The sequence below is a fragment of the Hypanus sabinus genome, chromosome 14, assembly GCF_030144855.1.
Source record: "Hypanus sabinus isolate sHypSab1 chromosome 14, sHypSab1.hap1, whole genome shotgun sequence".
Taxonomy (NCBI): Eukaryota; Metazoa; Chordata; class Chondrichthyes; order Myliobatiformes; family Dasyatidae; genus Hypanus; species Hypanus sabinus.
This window is the reverse complement of record NC_082719.1, coordinates 583,950-603,896: the sequence shown is the minus strand read 5'-3', so window position 1 is coordinate 603,896 and position 19,947 is coordinate 583,950. Positions and strand designations below refer to the sequence as shown.

General features: G+C 42.6%; 1 protein-coding gene across 3 annotated transcripts in view; it reads right to left on the bottom strand.

Annotated features, from left to right (window-relative positions):
• klhl8 (kelch-like family member 8) overlaps window positions 1-19,947 on the bottom strand; it is an 81,658-nt gene that overhangs the window by 14,244 nt on the left and 47,467 nt on the right. For all 3 annotated transcript variants that reach the window (XM_059988674.1, XM_059988675.1, XM_059988673.1), the window contains one exon: window positions 10,767-10,953. In XM_059988674.1, coding sequence (XP_059844657.1) covers window positions 10,767-10,953 — 187 coding nt within the window. The remainder of the gene's footprint in view (window positions 1-10,766; window positions 10,954-19,947) is intronic.

Sequence of the window (19,947 nt, the reverse complement as noted above, 5' to 3'; positions counted from 1 at the left end):
AGATGGATGAATATCAGAGTTGTATTGTCTGTGCATACTTTGACATCTGAACCTCTGAAATGACAATGCCAATTCATTTAAAACTACCAGTCCCCTCCACTTCTGTTTCCTTAATGAGAGCCTGATCTCCTCTGTTTCTTTTGTGTGGGAAGAGGGATTTGGGGGTTCATGTGTCTGATCTGTTCAATTCTCATAGCTACTTTGATATTAAATGAACCTTTTGAACATAGAAGATTCTGATATCTATAACATAGATTATATTGACCTACTAACCCTATCCATCTCTCACTAAGAATGTTACCTTAAATTAACTGCAGTCCAGAATCTGGAACTAGCCATTGCTTGACTCATCTAGAGCAAAGGGAGAGAAGGGGATGTGGGAATATGATATATTATAATATGTTTGAAATAGGAGATTATAATAACAGTAACACCAAAAGATGAGAAAACCATTATCGATTCTGCCAACCTGTTAAATCAGAACTTGAGATTTAGATCACTTTTTTCAACTGCCAACTTAATTTCAATTAAAGTACAGTTAAGACAAAGTCTGGTGCTGAACCTGTTATGTATTCAATAGTTCATATAATATTTGAGTAATATTGTAAACATATTGTTTTAAATGCTTGCTTACAGAATTCATTATGGGTTGTATGTAAAAGTACATGAATGGCATACATCAATATACCACCATGCCATAAGTGTGTGCCTCACTACAGTAAAAACTAAGTGTACACGTTCACCCGGGCTCCCATGTATTTCTTTCAATTAGCTTTGTTTTGGATGTACAAAATAAAACAGCGGCAACAAGTAAGTTTTAAAACAAAACCAAGACAACCACCAACTTGTTGAAACACAGCGAGACTTAAAGTTAAAAAATAAAGCAGACATGTTTTTTCTTTAGAAGGAGAGAAAGAGATGTTCAAGTGAAAAAAAGTAGTGCAGCGTGTTTTTACTGAGGAAGGGGGAGAGAAAGAATTTTTTAAAAGGCAGAAAACAGACAAAATTCATGGGTTCATAAACAGTGAGTAATAGGTGACAATAAATAAATGAAGAGCAGAAATGGCTGGCTACATTGGAAAGATAGACACACTCAATTGCATAACAGATAACTAGATTATATATACTGAATAAATTGAACAGTATTTTGAAGCAAATGAAATAGATAATGAAAAGTGAGTGCCAGTGTTACAAAGTGTAATAAGTGGAATAGCATATAGTTTGCTTAGAAACCAAAACAGACAAAATGAGCTTTGCTGATTTGGTAAACATAATGCAATAGCAGTTAGACTGCAACCATTGGTGACTGCAGAAAGCTTCAACCCAATGCTTTCATTTTCACCAAGCCTGGATGGCCAACATGTAGCTCCTCCAACACTTCAGCTCTCAGCTTGGGTGGTACCACCCTGACCCCGCCCCCCCCCCCCCATTCTGGTCAGCTGGTGGCGCAGTGAGATCAGCGCCAGGCTCGAGTTCCATCCAGTGACAGACTGCTTCTGTGCCGGGTTGATGTCAATCCAGTGACTCCTGTACCATCCGCGCCGGGTTGATGTCGAGCTCGCAACTCGACCTTGTAAAAAAAACACTGCCTCCTCCAGCTTAAATTACCACGTGGAATATAGTGGAGGATCAAATACCCAAATCCAGCATAGACCCCACTTGTCCCATTTAGCCTGTCTCAGTACGGTGGTCCGCAGTGTTTCTGTTCCATTGACGGGAAGCGATCGTGACTGAAAATAAAGTGGAAATAATAAAGCATTTGGAAAGAGGTGAAACGCCATCGGTCATTGGAAAACCATTAGGCTACAGTCGGTCAATGATTGGTACAATTTTAAAGGATAAAGGATAAAATGAGAATATTGGAGCATGTGAAAGGCCCTGCCCAATGAAAGCTACAATTATTACTAAGCAATGCAGTGGTTTAATTATTGGAATACATACGTTCCTTAAGTGTTTTATATGCATAGAAAGGTAAAATATATACTATATACTTAGACAAACGCTTGACTAACTGACACTAAATAATACCAGATGTACCTGTTCCAACTTACGTACAAATCCGACTTAAAGACGGACTCAGGAACGGAACTCGTCCATAACCTGGAGACAGCCTGTATATGGCTGAATTGAAAAAATTGTCTGAGCATTGTCGGTTCACTGATGGGCTTAGCTTGTGGAATCATATAAGAAAGCATTCAAAAGCAGTTCAAATCACATTTGAAAGAGCAGTTGAAATTGCTGTATCAATGGAAACAACAGCCAGAGACACAATTGAGTTGCAGTCAGGAATGAAAGTGAACATGAACAAAATTGCAAAATCTACAGAAACCTGCTTGGCCGAACAGATTCAGTTACAGTTGTGGCAGGGGCTCGCATACACCAGACCAATGCAGGTTTAAAGATGAAACCAGCAGAAAATGCAATAAAGTATGAAACATACAAAGAGCATGTCAGGCAAACAAAAATAAATGGACTGCACAGGAAAGAGAAAAAGATAAAAAGTCAAGATATAGTATCAAAGAGAACCAGTCTGAATGCTGTTGATCAAAAATGTGATAATGATGAGACTGACACAGGACTGGGCAGCCTTGAGAGTTACTCTTTGAAAACTAACACAACACAAGGAATATCACTTACACCAGAAGTGAACAACTAATTAATTAAAATGGAATTGGATTGCTGGCTTAGTTGTTGCAGTCATTCCACAAAATGAGTGTCAGCGGCATTTCAAAAATACTGAATCAAAACCTGCAGATATCCAACTAAGAGCTTGTACTGGAGAAAAGATAACTCCGGTGAGAATGACATTTGTAACAATGAAATACAACAACCAACAAGTCTCATTGCATGTGGTAAAACAGGAGGTCCAGCATTGTGAAGCCATGATTGGCTAAAACAATTACAACTTGATTGAAGATCCATCCACCAATTACTTGCCACATCCCCTGCAACAGAGTGAACTGAAAGTGAATTAAGTAATGTACTGGATGATGCCACAGCAGAGTTCAAGAATGGCACTGGAAAACTCAAACATATTAAGGGTAAAATAGTCTTAAATGAAAATGCCTCACTCAAGGTTTATAAAGCCCTTCCGGTTCCATATACCATCACGATAAAGCAGCCAGTGAGCTAGATTGCATGGAGACTGAAGGAATTTCTTCCTAGGCTGAGTAGAGCCCAAGGTCAACACCAGTGGTCCCAGTAGACAAGGATGGGTTTGTCAGGATCTGTGGTGATTTTAAGGTCACCATCAACCCAGAACTGAAAGTAGATCAAGGATAGAGAGTAGAACAGGATAGAGGTTATCTCTGCAAACCTTTCTGGAGGAAAACACCTGTGCAAAGTGGACAGCTGAGGCCTATCTACAGATGGAGATGGAAGAAAAGTCCAAAGTGTTTCTCACCATAAACACTCACAAAGAACTTTATCACTATAATAGGCATATTGTTTAAGTAGTATCTGCACTTGTACTCTGGCAAAAAACCATGGAACAGATGCTGCAAAGCTGTCTAGGTACTCAGTGTGACCAGAATGACATTATTGTTACTGGTGAGGATGACAACGAACATCTCTAAAACCTCAAGAGAGTGTTAAAAAGTTTAGAAGATTATGAGCTCAGAGCACAATGTTACAAGTGTGAATGCTTTTAATCCAAGAAACACTTACTGTGGTCACACCATTGATGCACAAGGTTAACACAAGTGCTGAGAAAATTCAAGTAGTGGTGGATGTCCCAAGGTCAAAGGACATGGCACATCTGTGGTCTTTTTTAGGATTTGTCAATTACTCTAATAGGTTCCTTCCAAAGCTGGCTACCATACTCCTCCCCTTAAACTCACCGCTACAGATCAGGAAGAAATGGCAATGGAGAGGTAGCTTTCCAAAAGGCAAAGGAAATGGTGACATCAGACACTGTACTCGCACATTATAATTCACATTGTCCAGTGAAATTTGCCAGTGAAATATCCCACCTTATGGGATAGATGCAGTCGCGTCACATGTTATACGTTATGAAAGTGAATGCACCAAAGCCTTTCATAATGCTTGCTTAGCGCTGCAGAGAAATATGCACAGATTGACAGAGAGGCTTGGAGTCTGGCTTGAAGTGTAAAACTTTTCAACCAGCACTTGACTGGGAGAGAGGTTACCCTCATTACTAACCATCAACCACTAGTTTCCATTTTTAATCCACAGAAGGGTGTTCCGCTAACAGCAATTTCTGGGAGGACACAATTACAAGATTGAAACAAGAGGACTACTAACGATGATGTCTTGTTTACCCTTGGAAAAGGAAATACTTGAAAAGCTTAAAAATGAGGACACTCACCTTGACGTGCTCTCCCTAATGCAAACCAAAAATCTCCCTATTAGAACCAAACAACATTACAGCACAGAAAAAGGCCTTTTGGCCTTTCTTGGCTGTGCCGAACCATTTTTCTGCCTTGTCCCACTGACCTGCACCTGGACCATATCCCTCCAAACACCTCTCATCCATGTAACTGTCCAAGTTTTTCTTAAATGTTAAAAGTGAGCCTGCATTTACCACTTCATCTGGCAGCTCGTTCCACACTCCCACCACTCTCTGTGTGAAGAAGCCCCCCTAATGTTCCCTTTAAACTTTACCCCCTTCACTCTTAACCCATGTCCTCTGGGTTTTTTCTCCCCTAGCCTCAGTGGAAAAAGCCTGCTTGCATTCACTCTATCTATACCCATCACAATTTTATATACATCTATCAAATCTCCTCTTATTCTTCTATGATCCAGGGAATAAAGTCTTAACCTATTCAACCTTTCTCGGTAACTCAGTTTCTCAAGTCCCAGCAACATCCTCATAAACCTTCTCTGCACTCTTTCAACCTTATTAATATCCTTCCTGTAATTCGGTGACCAAAACAGAACAGAATACTATTATATTGTATAATAACATGATATTGCGACAGAGATGATCCAAAGGGAAACCAGAAAAGAGCCCACATTGTCTCAGGTCTATATGGCCACTCAAAATAGCTGGAATATACAGAAATCCCAGCTCTGGGATGAACTCACTCTTGACAGGGGTTGCTTTATGTGGGGATTGAGAGTTGTGGTACCATCCAATCTGAGAGCTGAAGTGTTGGAGGAGCTACATGTTGGTCATCCAGGCTTGGTGAAAATGAAAGCAATGGGTTGAAGCTTTGTCCGGTGGCCTGGGATAGATCAGAATATTGAGCAGCTTGCCATGCACTGTGCAGGTCCGCCAACTTGTCCAGAAGAAAGGTGACCGGAGCTGTCAGAACCACTTCCTGCAGTGCCAGACTCAACTCCGACAACTACCACAGAGGAGCTCCCAGAACTGAGTTTGTTTCACAGCCACAAGTCTCACCTGCCAAGCAGAGTGACCATCCCCTCCAGTCTTCTTCCACAGGGATTAAATCCTTAGGTATGAATGGAAGAATTTAAAATTGACAATGCTGTATATGTCTATATTATATATGAGAGAGAGAGCAAGGGAGAGGGAGGGGGAGAGGGGGAGGGGGAGGGGGAGGGGGAGAGGAGGAGGGGGAGGGGGAGGGGGAGGGGGAGGGGGAGGGGGAGGGGGAGGGGGAGGGGGAGGGGGAGGGGGAGGGGGAGGGGGAGGGGGAGGGGGAGGGGGAGGGAGGGAGGGAGGGAGGGAGGGAGGGAGGGAGGGAGGGAGGGAGGGAGGGAGGGAGGGGTGAGGGCGAGGGAGAGGGAGTTGGGGAGGGGGAGAAGGGGAGGGGAGAGGGGAGAAGGGGAGGGGAAGGGGGAGTGGGGACAGAGGGAGGGAGGGGGAGAGGGGGAGAGAGAGGGAGAGACCCTATATTGAGTTGGAGTTTATATCTAAGCAGGGAGGCAAGTTTTGTTTTTAATACTCTAGTAATATTTGAGTAATTTTGTAAATATATTGTTTGTTTACATGATTCATAATAGACAATAGACAAAGGTGCAGAAGTAGACCATTTGGCCCCTCGAGTCTGCAACACCATTCTGAGATCATGGCTGATCATTCACTATCAATACCCAGTCCCTGCCTTGTCCCCATATCCCTTGATTCCCCTATCCATCAGATATCTATCTAGCTCCTTCCTGAAAGCATCCAGAGAATTGGCCTCCACCGTCTTTCGAGGCAGTGCATTCCACACCTCCACAACTCTCTGGGAGAAGAAGTTTTTCCTCAACTCTGTTTTAAATAACTGACCTCTTATTCTCAATCCATGCCCTCTGGTACCGGACTCTCCCAACATCCGGAACATATTTCCTGCCTCAATCCTATCAAATCCTTTAATTATCTTAAACGTTTCAATCACATCCCCTCTCAATCTCCTCAATTCCAGTGTGTACAAGCCCAATCTCTCTGCATAAGACAGCCCTGCCATCCCAGAATCAACCTAGTGAATCTACGCTGCACTTCCTCAATTGCCAGAATGTCCTTCCTTAAACCTGGAGAGCAAAACTGTACACAATATTCCAGGTGTGGTCTCACCAGGGCCCTGTACAAATGCAAAAGGACATCCTTGCTCTTGTACTCAATTCCCCTTGTAATAAAGGCCAACATTCCATTTGCCCTCTTCACTGCCTGCTGCACTTGCTCATTCACCTTCATTGACTAATGAACTAGGACTCCTAGGTCTCTTTGCATTTCTCCCTTACCTAACTCTACACCGTTCAGACAATACTCTGCCCTCTTGTTCCTGCTTCCAAAGTGGATAACTTCACATTTATTCACATTGAATGACATCTGCCAAGAATCTGCCCACTCACCCAGTCTATCCAAGTCTCCCTGTATTCTCCTAACGTCCTCTTCGCATGTCACACTGCCACCCAGTTTAGTATCGTCAGCAAACTTGCTGATATAGTTCACAATGCCCTCATCTAAATCGTTGACATAAATCGTAAAGAGCTGTGGTCCCAATACAGAGCCCTGTGGTACCCCACTAGTCACCTCCAGCCAGTCCGAGAAATACCCATTCACTGCTACCCTTTGCTTTCTATCTGCCAACCAGTTTTCTATCCATGTTGAAACCCTGCCCCCAATGCCATGAGCTCTGATTTTACTCACCAATCTCCTATGTGGCACCTCATCGAATGCCTTCTGAAAATCTAGGTACACTACATCCACTGGCTTACCCTCGTCTAACATCCTTGTTACACCCTCAAAAAACTCCAACAGATTAGTCAAGCATGATTTGCCCTTGGTAAATCCATGCTGGCTCGGCCTAATCCTATTTCTGCCATCTAGATGTGCCACTATTTCGTCCTTAATAATGGACTCAAGCATCTTCCCCACGACTGATGTTAGGCTAACAGGGTGATAGTTCTCCGTTTTCTCCTTCCCTCCCTTCTTGAAAAGTGGGATAACATTAGCCACTCTCCAATCTTCAGGAACTGATCCTGAATCTAAGGAACATTGGAAAATGATTACCAATGCATCCGCAATTTCCTGAGCCACCTCTTTTAGAACCCTCGGATGCAGACCATCTGGACCCGGGGATTTATTAGCCTTCAGTCCTATCAGTCTACTCATCACAGTTTCTTTCCTAATGTCAATCTGTTTCAATTCCTCTGATATCTTATGACCCTGGCCCATCCATACATCTGGGAGATTGCTTGTGTCCTCCCTGGTGAAGACAGATCTAAAGTACGCGTTAAATTCTGTTGCCATTTCCCTGTTTCCCATAACAATTTCTCCCAATTCATTCTTCAAGGGGCCAACATTGTTCTTTCTCTTCACATAGCTAAAAAAGCTTTTGCTATCCCCTTTTATATTCCTGGCTAGACTGAGCTCATACCTGATTTTTTCTCTCCGTATTGCTTTTTTAGTTAAGATCTGCTGTTCCTTAAAACTTTCCCAATCATCTGTATTCCCACTCATCTTAGCCCTGTCATACTTCTTTTTCTTTAATGCTATACAATCTAAGACTTCCTTTGTCAACCACTGTGGCCCCTTCCCCCTCTTTGAATCCTTCCTTCTCATTGGAATGAACTGCTTTTGCATCTTTTGTATTATCCCCAAGAATATCTGCCACTGCTGATCCACTGTCTTTCCTGCCAGGGCATCCGCCCATTTAACTTTGGCCAGCTCTTCCCTGATGGCTCCGTAGTCTCCTTTATTTAATTGCAACACTGACACCTCTGATCTGCCCTTATCCCTCTCAAATTGTAGATAAAAACTTATCATGTTATGATCACTACTTCCTAATGGCTCCTTTACTTCAAGATCACTTATCAATTCCTGTTCATTACACATCACCAAGTCCAAAATAGCCTCGTTCCTGGTTGGCTCAAGCACAAGCTGTTCCAAAAATACATCCCTTAGACACTCCACAAACTCCCTGTCCTGGGGTCCAGCACCTACCTGATTCTCCCAGTTCACCTGCATATTGAAATCTCCCATAACGACTGCATTACCTTTAGCACATGCCAATGTTAACTCCCTAATCAACTTGTACCCAATATCCATGCTACTGTTTGGGGGCCTGTACACAACACCCATTAGGGTCTTTTTACCCTTACTGTTCCTCAGCTCAATCCACACAGACTCTACTTCCCCTGTTCCTAAGTCACCCCTTGCTAAGGACTGAATCTCATTCCTCACCAACAGGGCCACCCCACCCCCTCTTCCCATATTTCTGTCTCTACGATAGCACGTATACCCTGGTACACTCAATTCCCAGGCCTGATCCCCTTGCAGCCATGTCTCCATTATCCTAACAATATCGTAGTTCCCCATTTTCATTTGAGCTTCAAGCTCATCTGTCTTATTTCTGACACTACGCACATTCAAGTATAGAATTCTTAGCCCATTCCTCCTCTCTTTGCTTAAAACACTGTCTATTGTACCTAACCCAGCTCCTTGAACTTCCATCGAGCTAACTGCACCTTGAATTTTGATGACCTTCTCAAGATCACCCAAACCTTCTACACATTTAACCCCATGCTCCTTCTGACCAACCCTCTGTACATGTAACTTTTCCAACACATGTTCTGTCTCACCTTTCTCCTTTACACAATTAATATTTGGGAAACGTGTATTCCCCACCTGTCCCTTATCCTTCATCATATCATCTTCTCTCGTATTCTGGATCCCTGCCCCCTACACATCTAGTTTAAACCCCCCCGAGCAGCACTGGCAAACATTCCTGCAAGAATGTTAGTACCCCTCCAGTTCAGATGTAGACCGTCCCTTCGAAACAGATCCCAACATCCCTGGAACAAAGACCAATTATCCAAAAACCTGAACCCTTCCTTCCTGCACCATGCTCTCAGCCTCGTATTAATGTGCATAATCATTCTATTCTTCGCCTCACTCGCACGTGGCACAGATAGCAATCCCGAGATCATCACCCTGGAGGTCCTGCCTTTCAGCTTCACTCCTAACTCCCTGAACTCTCTAAGCAGGACCCCCTCACTCACCTTTCCTACATCGTTGGTCCCTACATGGACCACTACATCTGGGTTCATGCCCTCGTTCTCAAGAATAGCCCGCACCCGATCTGAGATGTCCCAGACCCTGACACCAGGGAGGCAACATACCATCCGAGACTCCCGATCTGCCCCACAAAATCTCCTATCTGCCCCCCTGACTATAGAATCCCCTAAAACTATCGCTCTCTTCTCTTCCCTCCTCCCCTTCCTAGTTGAGGGTTCAACCTCTGTGCCAGAGGCAGGATCACTACAACTCATTCCTGGTAGGTCATCCCCATCAACAGTATCCAGTACGGTATACTTATTGTTAATGGGAATGGCCGCAGGGGTGCTCTGCTCTCACCTCCTGCTCCCCCGCCTCTCTGGACCGTCACCCATCTGTCTACTTCTTGGATTTTTGGTGTGACTACCTCCTGATAACTCCTATCTATCTCTGCCTCTGCCTCCCGAATGATCCGTAGTTCATCCAGCTCCCGCTCCAACTCCCTAACTCGGGCTGATAGGAGCTGCAGCTGGATGCACCTTTTGCAGGTGTGGTCATCAGGGACAACTGTGTTGACCCTGACTTTCCACATACTGCATACAGAGCACACCACTGCTCTGACTGTCTCCCCCATACCTGAACTGGATTGATAGAATAAGTCTAAAAAGCACCTAGCGACCTTACGTTCTTCCCCTCAGCGAGCAATCACACAGGCTTACCGAAGTCCCCTTACGCTGAAGCCCACTTAGTCAAAGCCCAGGACTCTGCTTCCACGGACTCCGCTGCCCGCTCTGAAAAGAAGTCCTGCCTTTTAAAGTGCGCGCTCGACACTGACGTCACTCGCGCCTGCGCAGTTCCCCCTCCTCCACAGGTATTGACCAGATAGGCTTAAATCCTACCTACAACGGTCGAATTCTCTGAGATCCCAGCTGAATCACAAGCTGTAACTTCCTCCCGATTCAATGGGTTATATGTAACAGTGCGTAAATGGCATAAACCATTACACCACCATGTCATAAGTATACACATTCTCCCAGGCTCCATGTTTTAGCTTTCAATTAGTTTCATGTTTTGGAGTTACAAAACATTACAGTACCAACAGTCCTACCAATATAAATAATTTAATACAAACCATTTTAAATGAAACAAAATCACCTTCATCAATATAAAAGAAAATGTTAGTAGGATTGTGACAAAAACATTTAAAACTCAAAAATTGCATGCAGTTGGAAATAACCTAACTAAAGAGAAAACAAAATAACCTGCAAGTATATCTCTTTACATGATGTAAGGAAGTAAATTTTCTCGTTATGCATCGGAATCCAACTTCTCTGGTCAAGAAAATTAAAAGCTATGTTACCGGCAGTATATTTTCTTGATGTTGTGCGTATGGAGTATTCAAAATCCGGCACTGGCTTGTTACTCATCTGAAGATGATAGTTTCTGGCTTCATCCAACAAGTCCCTGCACTTCAGGTTCTGTTTGATTATGCTTTCTTTAGCCACAACCCCCATGAGAAAATCAACAGGTAGTAACGGTAATCGGACCTGCCAGCAAAGTAGAGGAGTTTATAGTGCATACTTGCAACATGTCCCACATTCACAGAGCAACTCAACCATTTCAATGTATACTTAAGAAAACACAACAATTAAAGTACTTCAAAAGTAAAATATGCAAACATTTGTGTGCTACTCACAATGTAACAGGGTAGTAAAAAGCTAAACTGTTCCCAAATTAATACCAGGTTTGTGCAATTATTACTGAACTGGGAAGATTTGTAATTCCATTTTCCTTCCCTTTGTGCATATAATTATCCAGTTAAATTATTTTGCATGGAACTGCAGGAGATAAAAAATCTGGCAGAGATATTATTCTCCACTTTCTGAAAATAGAAATGGTTCCATTCCAATTGTATTTGGCAGAAACATCATCACTAAAGCTTAAGTGCCTAAAAGTATTCCAGTGAAATTCTAAAGTGAATGCTGAAAATACTGCACAATCAATCAGTATCTGAGGAAAATCACATTGTTTGGAATTTTGCATTAGAAATAATGATTCCATTATAAATCATATCAGATACAATTTTCCCCAGAAGTTCATACTTTGGGCATCACGGTAGCGTAGCAGTTAGTGTGATGATATTACACACTAGGTTGAACGCTTCGGAGTTCAATCCTGGCATCCCTTGTAAGGGGTCTCTGTACATCTTCTCATAAAATGTTTTCTCCAGGTTCTTCAATTTCCTCCCACAGTCCAAAGAGGGTTGGTTAATTGGTCATTGGAAATTGTCCTGTGATTAGGGTACAGTTAAATTGGGGTTGTCGGCTGGGTGGGGCAGCTCAAGGAGCTTAAAGGGCTGATACCATGTTGTATCTCTATCTAAATAAAATGAATAAATTGTTCGAAGAGACTTTTGAGGAAAGCATGTACAAGGATATATTGGCTAATCTCTTTATTTAATATCAAGCTGATTATTTACTTCTACTCACTTCTTTTATCTTCATGCCTCCCTTTAAGCTTAATGTTGAGAAAGGTTTAACTTCATTTATCTCCCCCAATCACTTGTTATTTTTCAAACACAATGGCAGATAAATCATATGTCATTTGAAAGATGAGTTATAACTCATTGGGTGCTCAAATCCTGTTAGGAAGAATAAACTACTCTCAACTGGCTGAAACTTTATTGCCTTGGAAATGAGAAATAAAAATGTCTTTCAGTTACATTATCTTCTAGATACTTAAGCTAGACTGCAGCTTGCAACTTTTCAAAAGTAGCACCTGTGTACAAAATAGATCATTTGCAAGCACCATTTCTCCACTCAACAGCAAATAATGGTTTTAATGTTAGTGAACTAGTTGCTGGAAGTTACTCCTTGTGCAAGTGTCTGTCTAATTGAATTAGAGAAGAGGTAATGTGCATGAGACATGAAAAAGTACTGGAAAATCAGAGAGGGAATGGGATTGCATTGAGAATCAGCATCCACTCAAGAGCTGAATGGCCTTCTTTGTAAAATAATGTGAAAAATATGCGAGCAGCAGGCAACAGAATCAGTTAATCTGGCCCTTCAAACTTGTTTCATCTTTTAGTGAAATCCTGGCTGATCTTTTTTCCTAAGCACTACCTTCTATTACTAATCCCAAGTTCCTTGAATCCTTTAATATCCAAAAGTCATTCTGTCTTGAACATACCCAGCAAATGAATTAACACAGCTCTCTTGCTTAGAAAATTAGAATGACTCTTTATCCTCCACATAAAGACATTTCTTCTTAATTCACTGCTCAATGGTCAACCATTACTTTAAGACAGTGACTCTTTGTTTTAGGAACACTAGCCACAGGAACTATCATGGCAACACACACAGAATGCTGGAGGAGCTCAGCAGGCCAGGCAGCATCTACAGACAAGAGTAAATAGTCGACGTTTCAGGCCTAGACTCTTCATCAGGACTGGAAAAAATATGAGAAGTTAGAGCAAGAAGGTGGGGAAGAGGAGGAAGAAGTACAAGGTGTTAGGTGAAACCAGAAGAGGGGGAGGAAAACTGGGAAAGGAAATAGCATACTTGCATCTATCCCATTAAGCTTCTAACAATTTTCTTTGTTTCAAAGAGATCAACTCTCATTGAACATTGTCTCAGAGTGCTTCTTCTTCTTTCCTTATTCCAAGAAACCTACTTGTGCTCTCTCTAAAGTAAGTGCATCATTGCTTAGTTAAGAAGACTAGACCTGCACACAACACACAAGCTGCAATCTTCCCACAGCCCTGTATAATTACTGTGAGATGCTTGGAGCCAGGAAGTGGAGGGTGATGATTGAAGGTTATTTCTCCGAAAGGAGGCAAATGACTAGTGGTAGGCCACAGGGGTCAGTTTTTGGATCCTTGTTATTTGTGTTACGAACCCCGTAACTGGGTCACTTACCAGCAAAGATGGAGACGTCCATTGAAGTCTGATGATACTATTAACAGTATTTATTAGTGAAAATACACAAAAATAATATCAATGCAAATATACAGATAATATACGTCGTCAATACTAAATCTAAAAGTGCGGGTTTAATAATAATCCATAAGAAATAAGCTCTATCATTATCTAGGGGATAATGTATTGTCCGATGGAAATATAAAGTTCACTCAGTTCATGCAGGCTGCAGCCGTTGGGGACCGCTGTGTTGCAATGGTTGGAGAGAGAGAGAGAGAGATTTGGAGAAAAACTTGCCAGCTTTCCTTTTATGATTTCGATCCGTCAGGAGTCTCGTTGTCGTGGCCTTTCACTTGTGGCCTCTCCTTTAGCTAAACCGTTCTTCCGTGATGAGGCCGCCACCCAGGCAAGGGAGGACGCACACGAGCCCCCACCGGCTTTTGCTATAAAACGCTGTCACTGGATTTCCAGCGTTTCTCCTGGTGTGTCTAAAGGGGTTGTTCCCCAGACCCTCTTTTATCCTTATTCACGGGGTCACAGATGTCAATCAGGTTGAGATGATGCAATCCCTCAACCAGACCACTCTGGTTGTCCCGAGGGGTTTCAATGAATAGTACAGTACTCAATACACAATTCCTTCTTCTAGAGACAATAGCCGTTATCAGTGGTTCCGTTTCGCTGAGGTCGGGACACATTCCAAACCTTGTGTATTCTGGACGTCTCTCTCTCATTTCCTGGGTCCTAGACCCGAATTAACAGCGATCTTGCAATTCTCAAAAAGGAGGGGGCGACTTTGTACCCTTCGGCCCCTCAGAGTTGCTTCACATTCATAACACCCCCTTCCTTCTAAGATTTTTGCCACAGGTAAAAATTAATGAATACAGAGTCTTACAGGATTTTCAGAATCTAACACAATACCAAAGAGTTTTTTTTTCACGACAGAGTAATACAGTTATACATTCAATTCAGCATCTAAACAGTTAGCAATTACACTGTCACTTCCTTTAATATCTTAATATCTTGTATCTTAATAAATTCTTGTAGCATCAGACTCCAATTTAATAACCACCCATTTTTTTTCTTTTTCTTCAGCAAAACTAAAGAGTTGTGATCTTAGCTTATGTGTATACTACAAAAGTTCATGCAAATACTAATTTTTATGTTACTTTCAAACTTAACAGTCAATCTTCCATGGGGTTGTCTTTATTAGTTACATGCTTTGTCGAAATCCCTTAAAACCAGATCCTGCGTAGCCCATTGGCTGAATCTCCACACAATTCATTATTTTTAAGCAAGTCATTAGTTTTATCTTCAGGACCCTTCATTCTATTGGCTTTCAGTTTAAAATCTGCAAGCGATCCCTCTTGGTCCAAACAGCATTTCAAATTCTACCTCTTCACAGCACACTCTTGAATAACAATAGCGCGTGTGGCACCTTTACATTCCAAATCAACCTGTAATTGATTCGCAGGCACCGTGTTACCAAGCCATTGTCCCTTCAGCCTGGTTACTGCTTCTGACATCAATTCAGACTTTAAATTTTCTTCATTCAATTTAGGAACTACACTTTTCCCTTCTCCTTCAATAATAAGATTCACATCACCACCTTTTATCTCCTCACTAACTTTTAACACACCTTCGAACACAAACAACTGGGAATTCTCACTTCCCACTAGTACCACGGTTAACCCTTTCTTCACTGAACCAAATCCATCTGACTCACAAGGACTGCATTCCTTTTCAACTGAATCAAATACCTCAGACTTTCCCTGAGTTCCATTACTAGGTTCAGTACCACGTGCATCCACATCTTGAACACACTCAAACAGGACATCTGCCTCTTCCAGGCTTTCAATACCCGTACCCTTTTCAAATTCTAAGTTCCCCTGATCCTCCCAGTTACTCCCTGGGCAACTCCTTTCCGGAGTAAACTCAACCCTGCGGGTAAAAACAACCTCATCTGCCAACCCAGCAGACTTCTTCAAGGTAATGGCATCCTTTTCATCTAGGACTGCCGTCAGTTCATTATCGGGAACACATTTAATATTTTCAACTTCTTCAAACAATTCTGTCAAAACAGACGGATCATCCATGTCCAACCCTGGACCTTCTAACAGCCTTATCTGTTTCTCATTTTTACTCTGTGCCTCTATAAATTTCCTCCTGGCTAAGGGCAGGTCTACCTCCTCTCCCTTACTCTCTTTCACCTCCCTATTCTCCGTTTTACCACCCTCTAACCCCTCTTGGTACAGGGTCAGTAAAAACGTCTCAGCCAAATCGATACTGGCCTGAATTAAACTGGTCTCCTTCTCAGCTGTCTTTCTCGACATGCTGCGAGTGGTCGCGCATGCGGGATAGATCTCGGAATCTAGGGGTGGGTCCTCAACACTTACAGGCTGGCTCGTCAGCTCCATGGCCGACCAAATGTCACCACCAGCTAAATCGTTACCCAGAAGGATGTCTACGTCAGTTCTCGGAAATTCTGATCGCATCCCTATTTCAACTGGTCCAGATACCAGCTCACAATTTATAATGATCCTATGCAAAGGCACAGCTTCTGTCCCTTTTCCTATGCCTCTCAAAGCCACCTCTCCAGTCTCGGGACCAAAATCTAGTACCGTACTGCGAATCAATGACAGCTCAGCTCCAGTGTCTCTCCAGATCTGCACTGGAACTGGTGTGTTTCCCTCTTTCACAGACATGGTTCCTTCTGAAATAAATTTCTCAGGGCTCCTCTTGTATTCTGTCTACCTGGGGCTTTCTCGTCGATTTACTAATCACCACAATACATCCCGTAGGGACTGCTGCTTTCCCTTTTCCTATCTCCTTCCTTGGAGCAAGGCACTTAGATGCAATATGACCCACATTTCCACAATTAAAACAGGTCAAGCCAGGACGTCTCCTGCTGTCTCGCCTTTCCTCCTCCTTATTTTTACCACTAGCTCCCAGCTGGATCTCTGCCTCAGCCAGCGGGGTTTCTCTACCATTCCCACAGTCTTTCTGGTAACTTTTATTCGAGGAAGACTTTGTCTTGTGGGTTAGGGCATATTCATCTGCGAACCTAGCAAATTCGGATATGGACTTATTCGGCTTCTCGTTCAAATACATCCGGATATCATCCGAAACACAACCTTTAAATTCCTCAATCAGAATTAACTCCCTGAGATGCCAAAAATCTTCTTCCACCATTTCTGCTACACACCAACGATCCAAGAGCACACCTTTCTCATAGGCTAACTCTGCATACGTCTGATTCCACCCTTTCTTTAAATTTCTGAACTTTTGTCTATAGGCCTCAGGTACCAATTCATAGTCCAAAGACTGGCCTCCTTTCCCTTCTCATAATTCTCAGACTCCTCCTCTCCATGGACAACGCCGCATATGCCCGTTGTGCCTTCCCTTTTAACACACTTTGTAACAACGCCACCCACTGATCTCTGGGCAACTTCTGACTCACTGCCACCTTTTCAAAGTACAAGAAATAACTATCAACATCCATCTCCTCAAACGGAGGTACTAACCTAAACTCCCTACTAACATTAAATCTCTCCTCTCGGTCTGGCCCTTGAGCTCTTCGCTCTTGCCTTAACTTCTCCATGTCCAGCTCATGTTGCCTCTGTTTCTCCTTCTCCTCATACTCCTTCTCCTCTTTTTCAGCTGCTTCCAGCTGTTTTAACTTAATTTCATGCTCCCTCTGCTTCTCAGCTCTTTCCTGCTCTTTTTCCTTTTCGGCTCTTTCCTTCTCCTTTTCAGCTGCTTCCAGCTTTTTAACTTAATTTCATGTTCCAACCTTAATTTCTCCAACTCTAACTGAGCCGTCCCACTAGCTGGTACCTTTTCAGGGATATTTTCCAATACCTCAACCGAAAACACATTCTTCACAATATAATACTGAGTTATGGCCCTCCGCACCTCCAGCTTTTTCATTGACAACCTCACCTCTGCGAGGTTTAGTCCTTTTGCAATATTTATCAAGTCCGACTTTGTGGCAGCTTCTAGCACCTCCAGAGTCAGGTTTTCTATGAATTCGTCTACGTCCATCTTTGCTGGTTTCCCGTCTGGTTACCTGCGCAACCAGATCCAAGTTTGGACTTAAAAGCCCGATTCACTGGCCCTCCAATTTGGTACCAAATCTCGAGACGAAGCCCCACGTTGTTACAAACCCTGTAACTGAGTCACTTACCAGCAAAGATGGAGACGTCCATTGAAGTCTGATGATACTATTAACAGTATTTATTAGTAAAAATACACAAAAATAATATCAATGCAAATATACAGATAATATATGTCGTCAATACTAAATCTAAAAGTGCGGGTATAATAATAATCCATAAGAAATAAGCTCTATCGTTGCCTAGGGAATAATGTATTGTCCGATGGAAATATAAAGTTCACTCAGTTCATGCAGGCTGCAGCCGTTGGGGACCGCTGTGTTGCAATGGTTGGAGAGAGAGAGAGAGATTTGGAGAAAAACTGCCGACTTTCCTTTTATGATTTCGATCCGTCAGGAGTCTCGTTGTCGTGGCCTTTCACTTGTGGCCTCTCCTTTAGCTAAACCGTTCTTCAGTGATGAGCCCGCCACCTTGGCAAGGGAGGACGCTACGTCACCTCTTTCTAAAGATGTAATTCTACCTCTTAACAAACGAGCCACACCACCGTCTATGCCTTCCTGCCTGTCTTTTCAATACAAAGTATATCCTTTGATGTTCAGCTCCCAACTATGGCCTTCTTTCAGCCATGACTCAGTGATGCCCAAGTCATACCGACCAATCTCTAACTGCAGCACATGTCCATCCACCTCATTCTGAATGGTACACACATTTAAATACAGCATCTTCAAACTCACATTCTTCACACTTTCGAATTTTGCCTCTGTGGCACAATTTAACTCTTTGCTCTCTCTGCATTTGTGCCCAATCATCGGCTTGTCCTTCTTTACATTCATGTTACACCCATCATCTACTTGTAAACCTGCTGGTCTGTTCCACAAAAATGATTACATGCTGTCCATGATTTGTTTACTGTCTAAATAACAAGAGATTCTGCCATGTTTCAGCCTGAAATGTCAACTGTTTATTCCTCTCCATAGATGCTGCCTGTCCTGCTGAGTTCCTCCAGCCATTTGCATTTGTTTATTATCATACTTTCAAATGTAATATCCCAATCTGCCATAATTGATTCACACCTCAAATGGGTATCTGATATCAGACTGAACTAAATCATATTGAGTGTTGCTATAAAGAGCTATCATATAATGATATCTTTCCTAGCAGTTCCTCAAGCTCTGGAATATTGTGTTTAGCTTTGGTTTCCTTGCTCAAGAAAGGAAATATTTGCTCCAGACAGAGTGCAGAAGAGGTTCACTAGACTGGTTGCAAGTATGGCAGGTTTGCCAGAGATGGAGAGAATGAGAAATCTGTGACTATATGATCTGGAGTTTAGAAGAATGAGAGTGGAACTCACTGAAACATGCCAAAGATTGACAGGCTGGATATAGGGAAGATAATTCCTCTGGTTTAGGATTCCAGAACCAGGATGCAGAATTTGAGTAAAAAGGGTTGGCTGTTTAGGGCTAAGATGAAGAGGGATTTTTTTGACTCAGGTAGCAAACATCCACAATTCTATACCCTGAAGGGTTATGGCAGCTGAGTTATTGTGCTCACTCAGAACACAGATATCTATCTGGGCATTTAAGGGATCTGGTGATGAGGAAAATTGCTCCAAGAGAAGTTATCAGCCCTGATCTTAATGACTGGCAAATCAGGTTTGAGGACTAGATAAACAATTTTTAAAAAAAGTGAGGTAGTGTTCATGGGTTCAATGTCCATTTCGGAATCTGATGGCAGAGGAGAAGAAGCTGTTCGTGAATTATTAAGTGTGTGTCTTCCAGCTCCTGTACCTCCTTCCTGATGGTAGCAAAGAGCACAAGGCATGTCCTGGGTGATGGGAGTCCTTAATGATGGATGCTGCCTTTTAGAGATATCGCTCCTGAAGATGTCCTGGATACTACAGAGGTTAGTAGCCAATTAGAATGCTCTCCATAGTACATCTGTAGAAATTTACAAGCATCTTTGGTGACATACCAAAACTCTTCAAACTCCTGTCATGCCTTCTTTGTAGCTGAATTGATATATTGGGCCCAGGATAGATCCTCAGAGATACTGACACCCAAGAGCTTGAAGTTGCTCACCCTTTCCACTTTTGATCCCTCGATGAGGACAGGTGTATGTTCACTTGTCTTACCCTTTCTGAAGTCCACAATCAATTCTTTGGTCTTACTGATGTTGAGGGCAAGGTTGTTGCTGTGACACCACTCGATTTATTTTATGATGTTCAATTAGAAGATTAATACTCTCACTGAACATTACTGCATCCAAAACAAACCGCTGATAGCAATCTAACAAAAATCATAGAAACATAGAAAATAGGTGCAGGAGTAGGCCATTCGGCCCTTCGAGCCCACACCACCATTCAGTATTATCATGGCTGATCATCCAACTCAAAACCCTGTACCTGCTTTCTCTCCATACCCCCGTTCCCTTTAGCCTCAAGGGCCATATCTAACTTCCTCTTAAATATAGCCAATGAACTGGCCTCAACTGTTTCCTGTGGTAGAGAATTCCA